At 42.5% G+C, this 16,316-nt stretch overlaps 1 protein-coding gene across 15 annotated transcripts in view; it reads right to left on the bottom strand.

Moving 5' to 3' along the window:
- Window positions 1-16,316, bottom strand: part of Tenm2 (teneurin transmembrane protein 2) — a 1,244,871-nt gene that overhangs the window by 324,163 nt on the left and 904,392 nt on the right. For all 15 annotated transcript variants that reach the window (XM_058571810.1, XM_058571809.1, XM_058571811.1 and 12 more), the window contains one exon: window positions 13,398-13,607. In XM_058571810.1, coding sequence (XP_058427793.1) covers window positions 13,398-13,607 — 210 coding nt within the window. The remainder of the gene's footprint in view (window positions 1-13,397; window positions 13,608-16,316) is intronic.

The following is a 16,316-nucleotide window of genomic DNA, read 5'->3' as shown; positions in this document are numbered from 1 at the left end:
TCTTGTCTCTTATATTCTAACCAGTTTTCAGGCTTCCTGAGAAGGTGCACGGGTTAGTGAAAGGAAAAAAAAAAAAACACAGTATCTTAATATCTTAACTAGATGGTGTCCCATCCCATCTCTCTCCATTCTTTAAAGTAAATTGCTTGACTGGAGCTAGAGGACCCTAAGAAGAAACCACGGAGAAATAGGGGGAGTCACTGGTAAAGTTCACTGCTTATTCATGGCAACAAAGTCTCTGATGGAAATGGATCAAAGGCAACAGTTACTGCAGAAAGAGCAACATGTAAAACACACCCTAAGGAGGCAGAGTGAAAGGGGGTGGGGAAGGGTGAGGCACCCCAGGGAGACAGAAAAGGTCATTGAGATGAAAATAACCTTGGGAGCTGAGAATGAGGGCTCCCTCACACAGACGGGAAGAAAACAGCATCCAATCAGACGGAACAGACTGAAATGCAGCTCCAGCCAAGTGTGAATGCCACCAAATGCATTGTGGAACTATTTGGGGAGCTGGCACCAGGGAAAGGCGTCCTGTCCCCCACCCTACAGTCCACTGTTGGACAGGGATGAGATTCAAAAGTAGGGGCTGGAGAGACCGCAACTTACACAAACACCTCTTTGTAACCCCTCAGCGAGAGTGAAGGGTGGGAAAAGGGGATAGGAGGTAAATTGGGGGGTCTTGCTCTACAGAGCATGGCTATTCTGCTGAAGTGCTAAATAATATTTTTTTTTTCACACAAAGGGATGCAAAGTCTGCCTTTGAAGCAGAAGGAGGGGAAAAACCCGATTGATCATTGCTTTTATTGTGAGCTTCCCATGGTTGAGTGTTCACTGGTAGAATTGGTTTAACTCCAAGATGCTGTCTTAGAAACAATTATTGTTTTCCACTAAAATACAGCTCTAGCAGAAAACATGCATTTAAGTGATAACTGCCTAAATGCTTCAGTATCTAGGATGGGTTTGCCCCCTCATCTCTGGCTTTATAAGCACCAGGAAGGAATGAGGACAATAAAGAACAGAAATCATAAAACAAAAGATGTGATGGAAAATGATAAAAGAGAGGGCTGTGGCTGGCCCTGGGGGGATCAAAAGCAGGGCTGGGGCTAGAATTTTAAGTATTACACAAAATAATTTTTCTACATTTGACTGGTCTATTCAGATTTTAGAGTTTCAATATCAGCTACCTTGGTTTCCTCTGCTTGCTTCTGGCTTTCTTTGCCACCAGTTTGCAGGGTTCCACCACCTAGAAACCCCTCCCTTATTCTTTCTCTCTTCTACTACAGAATCAGGGAAGCAGCCTGGGAGCCAGGGCTCATGCCTACTATTTTCTTGGACTGTTCTTTGGACATGGAAAGTACCCTCTGCATACCTCCCCTTTTCCTTTGGACTTCACACTGACTTGTTTGTTTATTTAACTAATATTAATTGTGCATCTGCTATGTGCTGTGCTCAGTGCCAACTAAATGCAGAGAATGAAATGGACTATGGGGAGATAGGCTTCTTGTCTTTAAAGAGCTTAAATTTTAAAGGTGAGTGCTGTGGATGGCATGGTGGGTTCAGTAGCTGAGGAGACACTGGGAAGCTACATCTCCTAGCTCTATCCTGCTGAGTAGTCAATTGGATACCGTTGTGGATTGAACTGTGTCCACAAAAGACAGGTTGAATTCCTAAGCCCTGGTACCTCTAAATAGGATCTTATTTGGATTTAGTGACCTGGTTGAAAGACTTAATTCAAATGAATCTATTCTGGATTAGAGTGCGCCCTGTGTCTAAGGACTGGTATTCTTGCCAGAAGAGAGAATTGGAGACCCACCAACATGCTCAGGGAGAGGAAGACCATGGCAAGAGGAAGGGAGGCACTGAAGCTGGGATACCATACCAAGGAAGGCTAAGGTTTGCAAAGAACCTCCCAAAACTCGGAGAGGCAAGGACAGATTCTTCCCTAGAGCCTTTGGAGGGAGCATGGTGTGGCCAAGACTTTGGTTGTAGACTTGTAGTCTCTAGAACTGTGAGAAAGTAACTATCCATTGCTTGAAGCCACAGTTTGTCATACCACATTAGGGAAGCCCTAGGATGTACCAGAGGCACTAAGCCTGTGTATTTCCCTAGGCTGGTTCCCAACATTAGTGTTAACCACTTATCAATGGAAGCAACTATCTCAGAGGCACCATCAACTCAGAAGAGAACTATTCTTTTGGATCCACTTCCTTCCCTTCCTAGGAAGATGGCAGATTACACAAGCACACTTCTTTGCTGATTATGCCTTATACTGCCTCTTCTCCTCCTTGTAAAAGTGATCAAGTTCACACCCTCAATCAGAGATGACCTCCAGTCTAACATGGCGACGACCTAAGATAACAGGTCCACATCAGAGGAGCTCAGCAGGGCGCGCCCACCTTCTGCTGCCCTAGTTTGCTCCTTTCTTTTTCAAGCTAGATCAACAGGGATCTCAAGCTCATCTCAACCTGCATCAGTTGCTAAGTGATTCAAAAAGACCAAAGAAATGACCCTTGTCTTTAAGTGGCGACAATTTAATGTTGACACAAGTGACTTATATGCATGAAACACCAAGAGAATATTACAAATCAGGATGTAATGAGGTGCTAAATTGAATAAGGCAGACTATAAGAGTGTCTGCAATTTTGCAAAGGAAAGCTCTGGCTGGGCTCAGTTGGCTGGGAGAGCTCCAGGGGAAGATGGGACCTGTGCTTAGAGGGATCCAGGATGAATAATGAGGACAAAGAACTGTCATGGCGTCTCCTCTGCTCTTACCCATCCTAAGCCTGGGATTTGGGCTGTGTTGGGATAAAGAGCTAAAGCCCTAGCCACTCCCCAGGGCTCCCTAATAAATAGCAGTGGTAGGGACCAATTTACAGATTCAGGAAAACTCCTCCAAGCATTTGACAATTCAGGTTCACTGCCCCTGATGTCACTGCAAACACACGACCCCTAATCAATACAAATTTGTTGAATGAAAATATATTTGAGAATATTAGACAGTTGTCATCTGGGGTGCTAACATTGTATTAAGCATTTTTCATACCCAGTCTCTTGGACTTTCTTTTAAAATATTTTCTTTTCATTTAAAAAAATATGTGCACAGTTTAAAGAAGCAACTAGTTCTACGATGTTCTGTTCAGAAATAGCAATCTTTCCCCATCACCGCCAATTTCTTCCTTCCTAGCAGCAACCACATTTACCTTTTTTTAGCTGATTATTTTGGTATTTATCTCCAGTTCTATAAATAACATGCATCGCTGCTATTTCTTGTGCTTTCAATTTTAAGCATTATCTAGTAACTTCTCACTCCAGAAGGTGCAGAAGATGAGCTTTTTCCCACTACCTGCCCAGTCCACACACACACACATACACACACACTTTCCTTAACCAGTTCTCCTAACATAATGCAGAAATCGTCATCCCATGTTGCCAGTGCTAAGCCTTATAAATACTACTGAGACCTGAATCAAGTAGTAACTGATGACTACTTTTTTACATCTTCAACATATTTTTCCAGTATTCTCTTTTAAAAATGTACTTAAATTTCTGTAGGTTTATTTTTTTCTGGAGGCTTACCTCTAGAGGTCAAATCCTTGTACTGCTTATTAACTCTGCAACCCTCAATAAGTTACTGAACCTCTCTGAGGCACAGTTTTCCCATCTGCTCAATGGGGATCATAATACCACCACTCACAGCATAATGGTGTCAATATCCTTCAGCAAAATACCTTGGATAAGGAGCAGCTGTGGCCAAATTAAGTTTGTTAACATTTCAAGGAGGCAGAAGGTATACAATGGCAGTCACCTTCAGTATGGAGTGTAAAAAAGGGCTTGTATTAGGCATTTTTTTTTTTTTTTTAGAGAGCATTCAAAGAAACATGATCACTCCTGCATCTGGGGCTGTCAGAAAGTGGAGATGACTCTCTGATTTGGTATCTCAATGCACTTTTTCAGAAGACACTAAGAAAAGTATGCTTGGTTAAAAAAAAAATGCAGTCACCCATGTTAGTCTGGGTAGGGGGAGGCTGCTTTATATTCCTGTGGTTTGGAAATGGTTCAAGGGCATCCCTAAGGGCTCATGTGTTGGGAGCTGGTGGGGACTAGTGGGTGGCCTCAGGATGCTCCTCCCCCTTGAGCTGCTTCCTGTCTTTCCATCTGCTCTTTCCCTATCCCAAGTTCTGCCACCATGACACCATTCACTGTGAGGTGGTGCAGCCCGGGGGGGGGGGGGGGGCGCTCTGCCAGAACCCTTGCCATGCTCTTCAGATTTCAGTCTCCAAAACTCCAACTGAAATAAACCTCTTCAATTTGGCTGACTTTAGGTATTTCTTTACAGGACCAACAAAAGGAGTGATATGACAGTTATCTTGCTTTTGCTTATATTTAGGCAAAAATCACAAAGTGTTCTTGTTTTCAGTTGATCTCACCTCATCACAGTCAGAGTGGCCTTGTGCAATGTTGGTGCTCTGGAAGATGGTTTGTGTTCCGCAGAACACCGTGATCTGGCTGTGAGTGGCAGCCCAGCTCCTCCCAACATAAAAACCTTGTTGTCAGTGTCAGGCTGGTTCCCAGAAACAAGGGCAGCTTCTGTCTTTCTTGTGGTGAGGATTAAATGAGTTACCATTTGTAAAAATAGTTAGAACAATGGCACCCATAGACTAAGCCCTTGAAGGGATTGGCTTATGACACCCAAAGCATAGACACTGAAAGAAAAAAAATAGAAAAATTGGCCTACACCTACGTTAGATACTCTCACGTGCCAAAGAACACCATAAACAAAATGGAAAGGCAACCCGTGGAACGGGACAGGATGTTTTCCAATCACCTATCTGTGAGCAACTGATCCCCCAGATTATGGAAAGAACCTCTTTAACTCAATGGGAACAACAGGAAGTAAACAAGCTGATTAAAAACTGGGCGAATGTCCTAAGCAGATCTCTCTCTCCAGAAGATAGTCAATGGATGAAAATGTGAAAGGGTGCAGTCAACCTAGGAAATGGTGTGGCAATTCCTTCAAAAGTTAAATGTAGAATTAGTCTATGATTCAGAGATCTCACTACTGGGTATGTGACCCCAAAACCCAAAGGAGACAGTCAAACAGATATTTGTATATGAATGTTCACAGCAGCATTATTTATAAGGGCCAGAAAGGGGAACAATCCAAGTGTCCATTCATGGACGAGTGGATACACAAAGTGTGGTATGTCCATACAACAGAGGAGTACAACCAGGCTTCCAAGGAAGGAGACTCTTGGTCCATGTTTCAATAAAGATGGGGCTGGAAGGCAGTACATTAAGTGAAATTAGCCAGTCATAAGGGACAAACATGGCATGTTTCCACTTATATGAGGTGACCGGGATGGTCAAATTCACAGAGACAGAAATGAAATGATGGTGGCCAGGAGTGAGGGGGAGGGAGCTCAGAAGGAGCTCCTAGTGAATGCATACTGAGTTTCTGTTGGGGAAGATAAAAACGTTCAGGAGATGAGTGGTGGAGATGATCGCACAACAACGTCAAGGTTCTCAGTGCCCTAGAGCCCATAAAAATTGGGAAAATGGCAAATTTCATGTGAGCTGTATTTTACCACGATTGAACAGTGTTTGTGAAATTAAAAGATCTCATTACACAGTATATACATGCAATAAATTACCACACTGTACTCCATAAACATGTACAATGATGTGACAATTTAACAGAATAATTATAAAAAATTAATTATAAGAATCTTTAAAATCATAAGGCGGTAAATAATACCTAGCCCTCCCTTGACTCCAGCTTTCTAAACATCTTTACAAGATATTTAGATGCATCAGAATGTCTTAATATTCATAACAACTTTAAGAGTTACAGACATAAATTACTATTTTACAGATAAATATGAGATACAGTTTAAGTAAGTTGTTAAAGATTACAGTGTTGGAAAGTACCTGAGCTATGATTTTGATTCAAGTAATACAGACTTCAGTGTCCACGCTTTTAAGAATATAGGTTTTCTTAATTATTCTTTTAGGGTAAGTCTAAGAGATTTACCTTGGATGGGGTCACAATGTGTGATGAAACTTCCCCTGGTAAAATAATATATCCCGTGTTTTAACAGAAAATGAAGACATTCCTAACGAGACTGGGCCATGTTTTAAAATGTCCACTGAATTGTATGCAATAAGCTAGTTCGAATACAAGGTGGAATTTTTAAGGGAATTCACGAGAAGCTGAAGTTCTGGGCAAAAATTTTTTAGGGCAGGAAACTGTTAAGATGTCATGTGTAGCTCCCAGTCCCTTTACACCCAGGACATCTTTTTGTATGTACCAAGAAGCCAGGGACAGAGATGGAGAGGCAGAATGTACACAATGCCTATCGACCCTGGGATTTTTGTCAATATCAAGATTATTTGCTGAGGGGGAGCAGTTCTCTGCCGTCTGTCACTTTCAGGCTGCACATCTCCAAAGGAATTACCTGTCCATCTTGACTGTGTGCTCATTGGCACAGTGACAGTGGTCCCAACACCAGCTAGGCTGGAAATTGCTAGACCTACATACTACACACGTAGGTAGGTCTATGTGTGCACATGCGTGTTGTGTATGTGTTGCAGAAGGCACAGATGAAGGAAAAGGCCTGGTCTACTTGCTCCATTGCTGGGAATCTAGCAGCATCCAAAGAGTCCTGAGAAGTATCCCAGTTCTTGAGGTGGAAGACTTTGTGCAGGAGTTGGGTGAGGGTCTCTGGAAGCCTAGAACTGTGTTGGTGGGGCTCTGCTTTCTCCCTCACTGGGGTAGCCATCAGCAACTTCAACCCATTGTCACAGGATCCCAAACCACTCTTGTCATTGTTTAGACGTGAGGGGCAAGGATCTGCGTTGTGAGACCGTGTCGGGCTCTGTTTTAAGAGTGGTCCAGGTGGTAGAGTAAGATGCCTGCTCGCCAACTCTGAGGCAGCCTGGAGGCACAAAACTTATAACCACAGAACTCCCGAGCAAGGGAGAAGCTTAGAGATGGTTCAGGCCAATGGCCAGCCTTGACAGGTAGGGGAACCTCCGGAGGCCTGGGAGGACCAATGACTTAATCCTGCTAAAACCCACCGTGAATCAGGGACAGAGTGTAGCACACTCATGGTCCTTAGCTGCCAGCGTAGAGCTCTCCCATCTCACTAATAATGCCTCCCAAACTTGTCAAATGACAAGACTCACCTGAAGGGAGGGGTGAAAACAGGATTCTTTGGGCTTTTCTGGAATTTCCTGAATCAGAATCTCTAGGGGAAGAGTCCAGGAATATATGTGTTTGGGGAGGTAAAGGGTACTTTGTGATGTGTATTCAATATTTTTGTCAGCATTCAAAAATGATTCAAAACTGATACTCCATGGCCTTTAATATAATGCTTTGTCTAATCTACAGCTCAGTAAACCTCATGAATATTTGGAGGTTAACATTAACAGAGAGGAGGAGAGAAAAATCTCTGCAATTAGAATGCCTTCTGCAATAAGGGGTTGGAGCTTGAATCCTTGGTTTTCTGGCTTGGTGATCTTGGCTAGTTGCTTAATCTTTTGGTGCCACCATTTTCTCATCTGTAAAATGGGTATGATGATAACAGTGGCTGCAATGAGCTACAATGGGGATTAATTAAAAGCAAATAAAGAAAAGTATATGTGTGCTTAGCATAATTACCTTCCATGAAAGGAGAAGGTCCCTGAGCTGAGAGCCAAGTCTGGAGTGGCTCTGCTTTGGGGCAAGAGTGAGGGGTGACTCTGTGGCTTCCACAGATTGGATTCAGCACTCTGGACTGGGCCTACACCACCTGGTGGGCTGGGAACCCCTCCAGAGGAGAGGCAGCCTGGGCCAGACTGTTGCCTGGGGAGCAGGAAGAACTTACAGGTAGCTCTGAGCCTCTGACTCAGCCAACCAAGGGGCCTAGCAAAGAATCTGGAACCCAGAGGCTCACATGTACACAAAAATCCAAGTTGTGGGAGAAAATGATATTGGAATTTGCTTTCCTCTTCCTGACACAAAGACTGAAAACCGTGCTCTCTCCCAGTCAAGTCCAGTCCGCCAGGTCCCACCTCTGCAACCTGGGATCCTCCTCAGCTTCCCCTGGTTGTTGGTATTGGCTTGGCCATTGCTTGTCATGACATGTATTGAAAATGTAACAAACTTCGTCATTTAAAGATGAACTATTAAGAACCTGAAAGCAGGTGAAAAACAGGTATGTTCAATATACCTAATAAACATATTCCCCTCTCCTGGGGCATTTAATCTGTCCTCTTCCCCTGGAATTCTCCAGTTTTCCATTTTTTTCACATCATACATGATGAAAACTAGTAAATTAATAAAAGGAAGATGATTATTGGAGATGTTCATTCACTCATTTATTCAAGAAATGCTCTCAGAGCATCTACTATGAGTCTGCCACCAGGGACATTGCAGTGGGAGTCTCTGAAGAATAAAGAGAAGCACGAGGACAAAGAATAGACTATGAAGAGCAGAATAAGAAGTTCAAGTGAGGAGCACGGGGAGAGGTGGGCTAAACAACCCCACCATGTACAATGACTTCTGGGATGCAAAAGCGAGAAGGAAATCATTAATATGCATAGTATTTGCTGCGAGCTTTTCAGGAAATCCCAAATTAAATCAAATTACAATGGGCATATCTACTTAGAAAACCAAGACAATTTATAACATGTAGAGAATTTCTTTCTCCGATCTAAGATATACACAGATAAAATTTTCATTAACTTATAAAACCTCCTCCTCTGCGGGGCTGTCTCCCTTTTTCATTCCATGTCCAGCCCCATGGGTAGCAGGAGGGGCATGAAGGAGACCATCCAGAAGAGGCACCTTCACCTTCATGCCGGACCCTCAGTCCTCACCTCTACAGGACTATCAAGACAAATGTATAACGTAGGCCATCAGCTCTGAGCCTCAGTCTTCTAACTCCTCTAATATGTAGTATGAGCAATGATATTTATCACTTATTACCTATAGGACATGCAGTTCCCAGGGTCCTTTAGTGAATTAAGGTTATCTATGGATCAAACCAAATTTTGTCCTTGGTCTGTGTACTTGTGTGTGTGTGTGTGTGTGTGTGTGTGTGTGGTGCTGGGAATCGAACCCAAGGCCTTGTGCATGCGAGGCAAGCACTCTACCAACTGAGCTATATTCTCAGCCCTGGACTGTGTAATTTTTGAGCATTCACAGAACTATTTTTAAACGGAAAGTGCACTATGCTTTATAGAATACTTAGGGGAAGTAATAGGAAATCTGAGAGGAAGTTGTGTGTGTATTGCTGAGAATGCAGTCACGGGGAGTGCACACATGACCTCCTTAATGAGAAATTTCTTTCTGGCATCATTGTGAAAATTTCCTTGAAGCAGTTGATCTGTTTTTATCTTTGAGTATTATGCATCTTGTTTATTATCTGTATCCTTTTTTCCTTTGGTTGCTAGGGAGCTTAGAATCAGGTTTTTTAAAAAAATCTATCTTAAATAATGGAACAGGAATTTATGTGGATGAGTATGGTATGTATCCTTTTTTCACCAAGATTTTTCCTTTACCCTTCTTGTGTCATCTGATTACAGTTTAAGAAATTTCTTTTAAACAATTGTTTTCAACTGTCACAAATTATACAGGGTAGTGCAAGAAAATGAATAAATGAATGAATGAATGAATAAAATTCTTGGGCTTTCTGATGTCAGATAAAAAAGACAATCACTAATTTAGGCAACTGAATTCCTGGACTAACTGTAGGCAGTTTGAGGCATGCTGATTTTGTTGTACTATATTCATTTTAAATTAACCAAGTCGTTGCCTTTTTAAAAAGGATAGGTGCAGCTTTAACATGCTCAGTGACAAACTAAAACTCTGGCTGGGACATCTTTGCCACGGAGGAGCTACAGAAAGGGTCTTAGCAGAGGCATCCTGCTTACGTCTCTTGTGTAGAGTTGATGTTGCGAGTGAATTTAGACTTTATAGGAAAGGAAAACTCACCCTTCTATGGAGGAGAGGGAGGCTAATGCTTTCAGATTATAATGTGGCTGCTGGTATGTTTTATGCTGCATGCTGATAGCAGAGTACAAACTCTATTCTGATTTGAAAGGCAGTCTCATTCTTCCATCTGCAGGAACCTCCATTACACTGCTGCTGAGATCCAGATTTTTTCCCAGATGACTTATTTCATAGGATTTGAAATTATGCCTCTGTATACAAGAAACATCTTCAGAGCTAGCCTGCTCTGGCAGAAGGTCAGAATGCAGGTGATACAGATGGGCCTCCTGCCGGAGCTCAGCTACCTGGGAGCAAATGCTTGAGGGGGAGGAAAAGACCATTTTATTTATTTATTTTTTTTTGTAAGTGTCTCACTATCTGTTCCTGGGCATCTGCTTGGTTGGTGTATATTGAGGTTAGCACAATTTGACTGCAGAGGTGACGAGGTTTTAGTACTGTCCACTAAAGAAGGCGCTACTGTCGTAGAAAAATGATGGTCAAATCATAAAGGTGCAACTTGGCTGTTACTTTCATGTTGGGCAAAAGCATTTCAGTGCCCGTATTTTAGGTCCAGTTTGTCTCCGAAAAAGCATCTCCATGGGCAGGAAACATGTTCAGTGACTCTCTTAATAATGGGCTTCACCAATGTCAAATAATAACAACAAGAGGAGAGCAGGAAATAGATTTTACTGTCATGTATGAGCAGAATGTGCTAGAAGGTGTTTCATATCATCTAGGAAAAAGACAAAGACCAACTGCTACCTGATCTTCAGAATACAAGGTCATTGCCAAGGAATCAACTTAAAAATACTCTGTGTAATTAACCAGCTAAATGTAACACATGCAAACACATAGGTGCTTTGTTGATGCTTTGACATCTCCTGAAAAATTCAGCCCCTTTCATCAAACTCAATTCCAAACACTCAGGCACTAGCTCTGCACTCTGCATCTTCTATGTCAAACTCTATTTTCAATCCTTTATGTCAAATTTAAATTCATGGCAACTGCATTCCAATCTTGATAGAATCCCCAATTTGCCCTGGACCCCAAATCCATTCCACAAGAACACACACACACGCACACACACATGCTCAAATTCGATTTGCTCTCATTTTAGCTAAGCCGGAGTCAAGAATTTTGAATGACTGTCGGTCGGCCAGAGCTCTCATGCCCATGTCATGTAAGTTCTCACTGAAAACAACGGTATTGAATAATTGGGTCTTTGCCCCTCTGTTGAAGAAATCATATCAGCAAGGTCTTGTTTGGCAAGAAAATGGACCTTCACGTTTTTCTGTGGTATTTTCTCCTCATACTAAAGCTAAAATCACTATCAGTCTTAAGTGAACTGAACAAATTGGTGTCAGTGATGAAAAATGGATAAGTCTGACTCTGAACACACAGATCTGTTGTGTCCACCAAAACGAGGTCTTGATTAGGCATAAAGCCAACCAAAATACCCAATCAACAACTAGCAATCTTCTATACTGTCCAAAAGAAAAGAAGTCACTCACTGTGTTATCACAAAGAAAACATTCTAGATGGCCCAGAGATATGAACTGACCTCCGTTATGGAAATCATCTTTGCTTGGGTATCCATATATGCATAAAAGGATGTAATTTTTAAAAGCTCATTTTCTCCTTAATAATTGTCTGTTTTTAAAAAGCTATCAGCAGGTGCACCTCATTTCGAAAGCCTCTTGTCCTTCATAATACAATATTCATCACGATTACATAGTATGAAATAAAAAGCAGCAAAACATAAGCGAGGGTAGTTCAATTAAATGCAACATAATCTCTGCACCAAAAAAAAAAAAAAAAAAAAAAAAAGGACTCTGTAGCTAAAATCAGGTTCCAATGAAAGAAAAAAGGGAATATATTTCCACATATTTTTAATTATATAGAATTTCCTCAAACATGATTTTTCATAATATATTCCATTAAGTTAACATCATATTTGAAGAAAGAGCATTTTCCGATTTCATTTTAAGCCTGATTTTGAGCAATTACAGTGTCATTGTTCCGCGGTAGAAAGGTTGAATTCATTTACTGTGTGGTTATGCTAGTTATGATTGATGTCTCTTCTCCAAATGATAAACCAATCACCCCAATGATGTAATGTCATTTTAAGAGTGCCATAATCACATTTCTCTCAAACTAGAAGCTCTGATGAGTTCTAATAAAGATTTATGGTAGATTAAAGGCCTTCATAATATCAACAATGGATTGCTCATTTGATGAGAGATTTGATTAGGTAATTTTTTTTTTTTTGGAAAAAGAATATGAGTTTACTAAATATATCAGGCCTGGCTTTGAAGAAGGGCATGGGCCATCCTAAGTAGCAGTCCATCATTCCATCCACAAAATGAATCATCTTAAATGTGCTTAGGAGTTCCTTCCTAAATTGGAGAGGCTGAGGCTGGTGGTAGCCTATACTCATGTATAGAGCCAAAACACAATCTCATGGAGGACCATATTTGGAGTGGAAAGCTCTCTATTCTTTACTATGGCATATGGTAATGAATGTCATGAGAGTTTGATTGAGAAGACAATCTCAAGAGCAACTCACTTCTTCCAGTCTCTCTTTGGGCTATGGAAGAGCCCACTCTCGGTATGGCCCACTCCTACTTTGATGTGTTCATAAGAACATTTCACCAAAAGGAGAAACGTCCATAAGATCTGACTACAGCTAGTCCCAGAAAAATTCCACCTCAGATTTTGTGACTGCGAATTAAATCGGGAGTCACAAAATCCTCCAAGTGGGGCAGAACCTTGTATCTAGTCCCTCTGCTCTTGTGAATGTGAAAACCAAAATGAGGACTATGGATTCCGAGCCATATTCACCATAGTACCACACGATCAGCTTGTTAAATTCCAGAGAAGTGGCACAAGCAGAGGGTCATAGGAGAGGTCACACCCCAAACACTTTGGACTTGGCAAGACATTCAGTATTCATGTCAAGGGAACACATTTTAATCGCAAAATCATCTAAAACAAGCAAGGAGGAAGAAGTCAGAAGTCAGCTATCAAAAAACAAGGAATCTGAGATGCACACAAACTGGGCATGTGAGGGCGTCCAGGGTCAATCGGCTATGACCAGAATCACAGTAATACAAAATTCAATATTCCACTGTCTCTCTGCACTTCACCTTTGAGACGAGCATGCTCTCACATGGAAGCACAGGCAAATTCCTGCCAGCGAAGGAGGCCCGAAGCCTATCGGGATAAGGAAAGCCTCTTTGGCAACGGCAACCTTCAACGAATGCATCTTGGAACTGTCATGCCACAGAATGACAAATGCATTTCACCTTGATGATCCCCACCCCACCTTCTCCACAGCCCTTGTTTCATAGTTGTCATTTTGCTGGAGGATCAAGAATGTCACGCACAAAACAGCACACATCCAGACACCACACAGTTTCCTTACCACTGCCGGAGGCTTGCTGGGGCCCTGAGCATGCTCTGAGCAGGTATGAATTGGGGGAGAATTCCTCATCGGGGTTGGTGTCCATGATCTGATGGGAGGTGTTGCTGTCTAGCAATGGCATCTGGCAGCTAACTGGTGGAGGATTATGGGAGCTAGGCAGCTGAGCAGATGGGAGGAGGCTAGACGAGGATGTAGGTGGGATGGGACGACCTGGGAGAGAGGACAGAGGGGGTCAAAGGTCAGCAATGAGTGTCATGAGAGCATCCCAAGAAAGTCACATTGAAACCAGCTCACAATACAAATATATATTATATATATATATATATATATTTTTTTTTTAATGAAATGTTCCAGATGTGTTTTATTAAAGGGTGGTTTGATGTTTCTCCAACAGTCCATATTCATTCCATAGATAGTTATATATTTCAGAAAATGGCTATAACCCATCTACTCTTCATTGTCCCCACTCCTTCTCCATGGTGGCTGGAATGGCATCTCATAGACATGAGTGACACACCATTGCCCCCTGGCCTAGCACCCCCCAGTGGCTTCCCATTGACTATGGAACAAATCTGAAATCTTGTCTACGCTGGCTCACAGCTGTTTTTTCCCACCTCACTTCAGATAGTGGCTAGCCACTCTTCACCTCACTCCACATTCTCCAGCCAGTGGGGCCATCTTTATTTCTGTTGCTTGAACATGCCAAGTCATCCTACCTTCAGAGTCCTCCTGCTCCCTGTGCCATCTATGTGGAACACACCACTCGCTGCCCCTACCACCCGGCTAGTATTCACAAGCCTGATTCTGTTCCTCATCAAACCTTCTACATGTATCTTCTTGAGTGTTCCCAGCCTGCCTGCTCTGACCTCTCAGCCTGTTTCAGTTTCTCCGAAGCCCTTATCACCACCTGCAGGTAGGCATCATGTCCATGTTACTCAGCCCCGCCTCCCCAACAGCTTCCTAAAGATGATCATCTGCTAAATGTATGAACACATAAATAAAGCAGGCTGAAACCAGATCCATTAGTTTGGGGTAGAAGTGAAGAAGAGGTGAAAAGAGTGACATATTTACATTCCCAAGAGTTGGCCAGTGCCCCCACTCTGATCACGTGTGTTTTTTGGACACCGTGGGGGAAGGCCTATGAAGACAAGCACAGCCACCCCACACCACGAGGAGAAGCAGCCAGGTCCGGTAGAAAGTGGGCACTGACTCAGAGCTGCCCTTGGGTTGAGAAGTTCTCCTCCCACATGGAAGGACCGCAGCAACTTCTCTTCCACAGGGCAGGGAGCTCCTGGCAGCCAAATTGCTGAGAGAAGCTCATCAGCATGCGTAGGTTCACCTACTTCACCCTTACATCTTGGGGTTTTTGCAATTGCTTGCCTGCTGGCTTGTTCATTTGGGAAGCTCAGGAAAATGAGCCAAGAAGAGCAGCCCATGAGATACGCCCTCAGGCTGGGAATGTGCGGGGGAAGGGCAGGATGTTGGGAAAGTGAACTGGAGAATCGGGTTAGTGTCTCAACTCAGTGTCTGAGCCTGAAGAAGTGCTGTTTTCGGAGGGACAACTTACGTACAGGCACATCCAAACCATTACTAACCAGTAATCAGTATTGGTTACTGTTTTTATAACTGTATTTCATGGTTTATTATTCAGCACAGTAAATGCTAGTGGTGCATGATTTTGGTTCAATGAAATATATGTGCACTTTGCTGGATGCTGAGGATTCAAAAATTGGCAAGCCATCATCCCTGCCCTCAGGGAGCTCACAGTCTTGTGAGGGGACAGATGGGAAAAATATGTCATTTTAGCACCATATGATAAATAATAGGATGGTGGCAAGTTATGGTATGGTGTTGTGGGGACAGAGAAAACGGACATGGGCTCCAGCTGGGTGAGGTGGCGGTGGCAGGAAGAGTGCAAAGGCTTCTTAAAAAAAGTGATGCCTGGCCAAATCCCTGAAGAAGGAAAAAGGGGACTTCTGGTGACAAAATAGAATGGACAATGGTACAGAGATATGGAACCACTAGCCTGTTACCCTTTCTGAGATGGAAGGTAAGATTCCCTTAAAATTCCAATGTAGGCCACCCCTGCCCAGTAACACAACAAAGATGAATCACCCCCAAAGTAGATCAATAGAGAAATGAAGTTTGATTTGAAAAATTCAATTCACTCATAGCTGTTTGGGAGCAATATAAAGCATGACACTCTTGCCAGGGGCTCTGGCAAAGGTAGCCCAAACACATTGGAGTTTCATCAGAATTATCCAGAGCTGAGTTGGAGTCAGTGCTAAGATTTAATCAATACCTTCTCCCATAGATCTTCTAACAATAACGACCATCATTCGTATTTCAACTATGAACATGTCTTGTGCAATAACTATGTGCCACTCAGTATGGTAGTTTCTTTACATTTACACCTCACTTAATCCTCAGAATAATCCCATGAAGTTAGAATTAGTATATATTCCCATAGAAAGAGACGATAGCACATTCCCATTTTGCAGATGGAGAAACTGAGGCACAAAGAGATTAAATTGAGTGACAGGGGCCGGGAGTCAAACTTGGGCTTATGTTTTTCCAAAATTCACCCACCATTACTCCACACAGTGTTTGTCTAAATAGCATGCTACCAGAAAAGGAAGAAAGTGACATAAAAGGAGAGAGATTTATGAGAGATCAGGTTTCCAGGTTCCCACCCCCAATCCCAAGGCATTCTTGAGATTTTAAGTAAGAAACATTTCTTTGAATAACCCTTCCTAGCAGTGATCATCTGACAGGGTTCAAGGTTATTTATTTATTTATTTATTTATTTTCAATTTCGTTATGAAGTTCAAAGTAGCTCCTTGGCCAGTCTCCACCTTCTTCCAGGCTCCTGCATGTGCTGAGCCCCTGACCAGGTACTGTGAAGTCACTGTTGACATC

The sequence above is a fragment of the Marmota monax genome, unplaced genomic scaffold, assembly GCF_021218885.2.
Source record: "Marmota monax isolate L192 unplaced genomic scaffold, Marmota_monax_Labrador192_F-V1.1 WCK01_AAM20220418_F8-fsc00084, whole genome shotgun sequence".
NCBI classification, from domain to species: domain Eukaryota; kingdom Metazoa; phylum Chordata; class Mammalia; order Rodentia; family Sciuridae; genus Marmota; species Marmota monax.
This window is presented reverse-complemented; position numbering and strand designations above follow the sequence as displayed.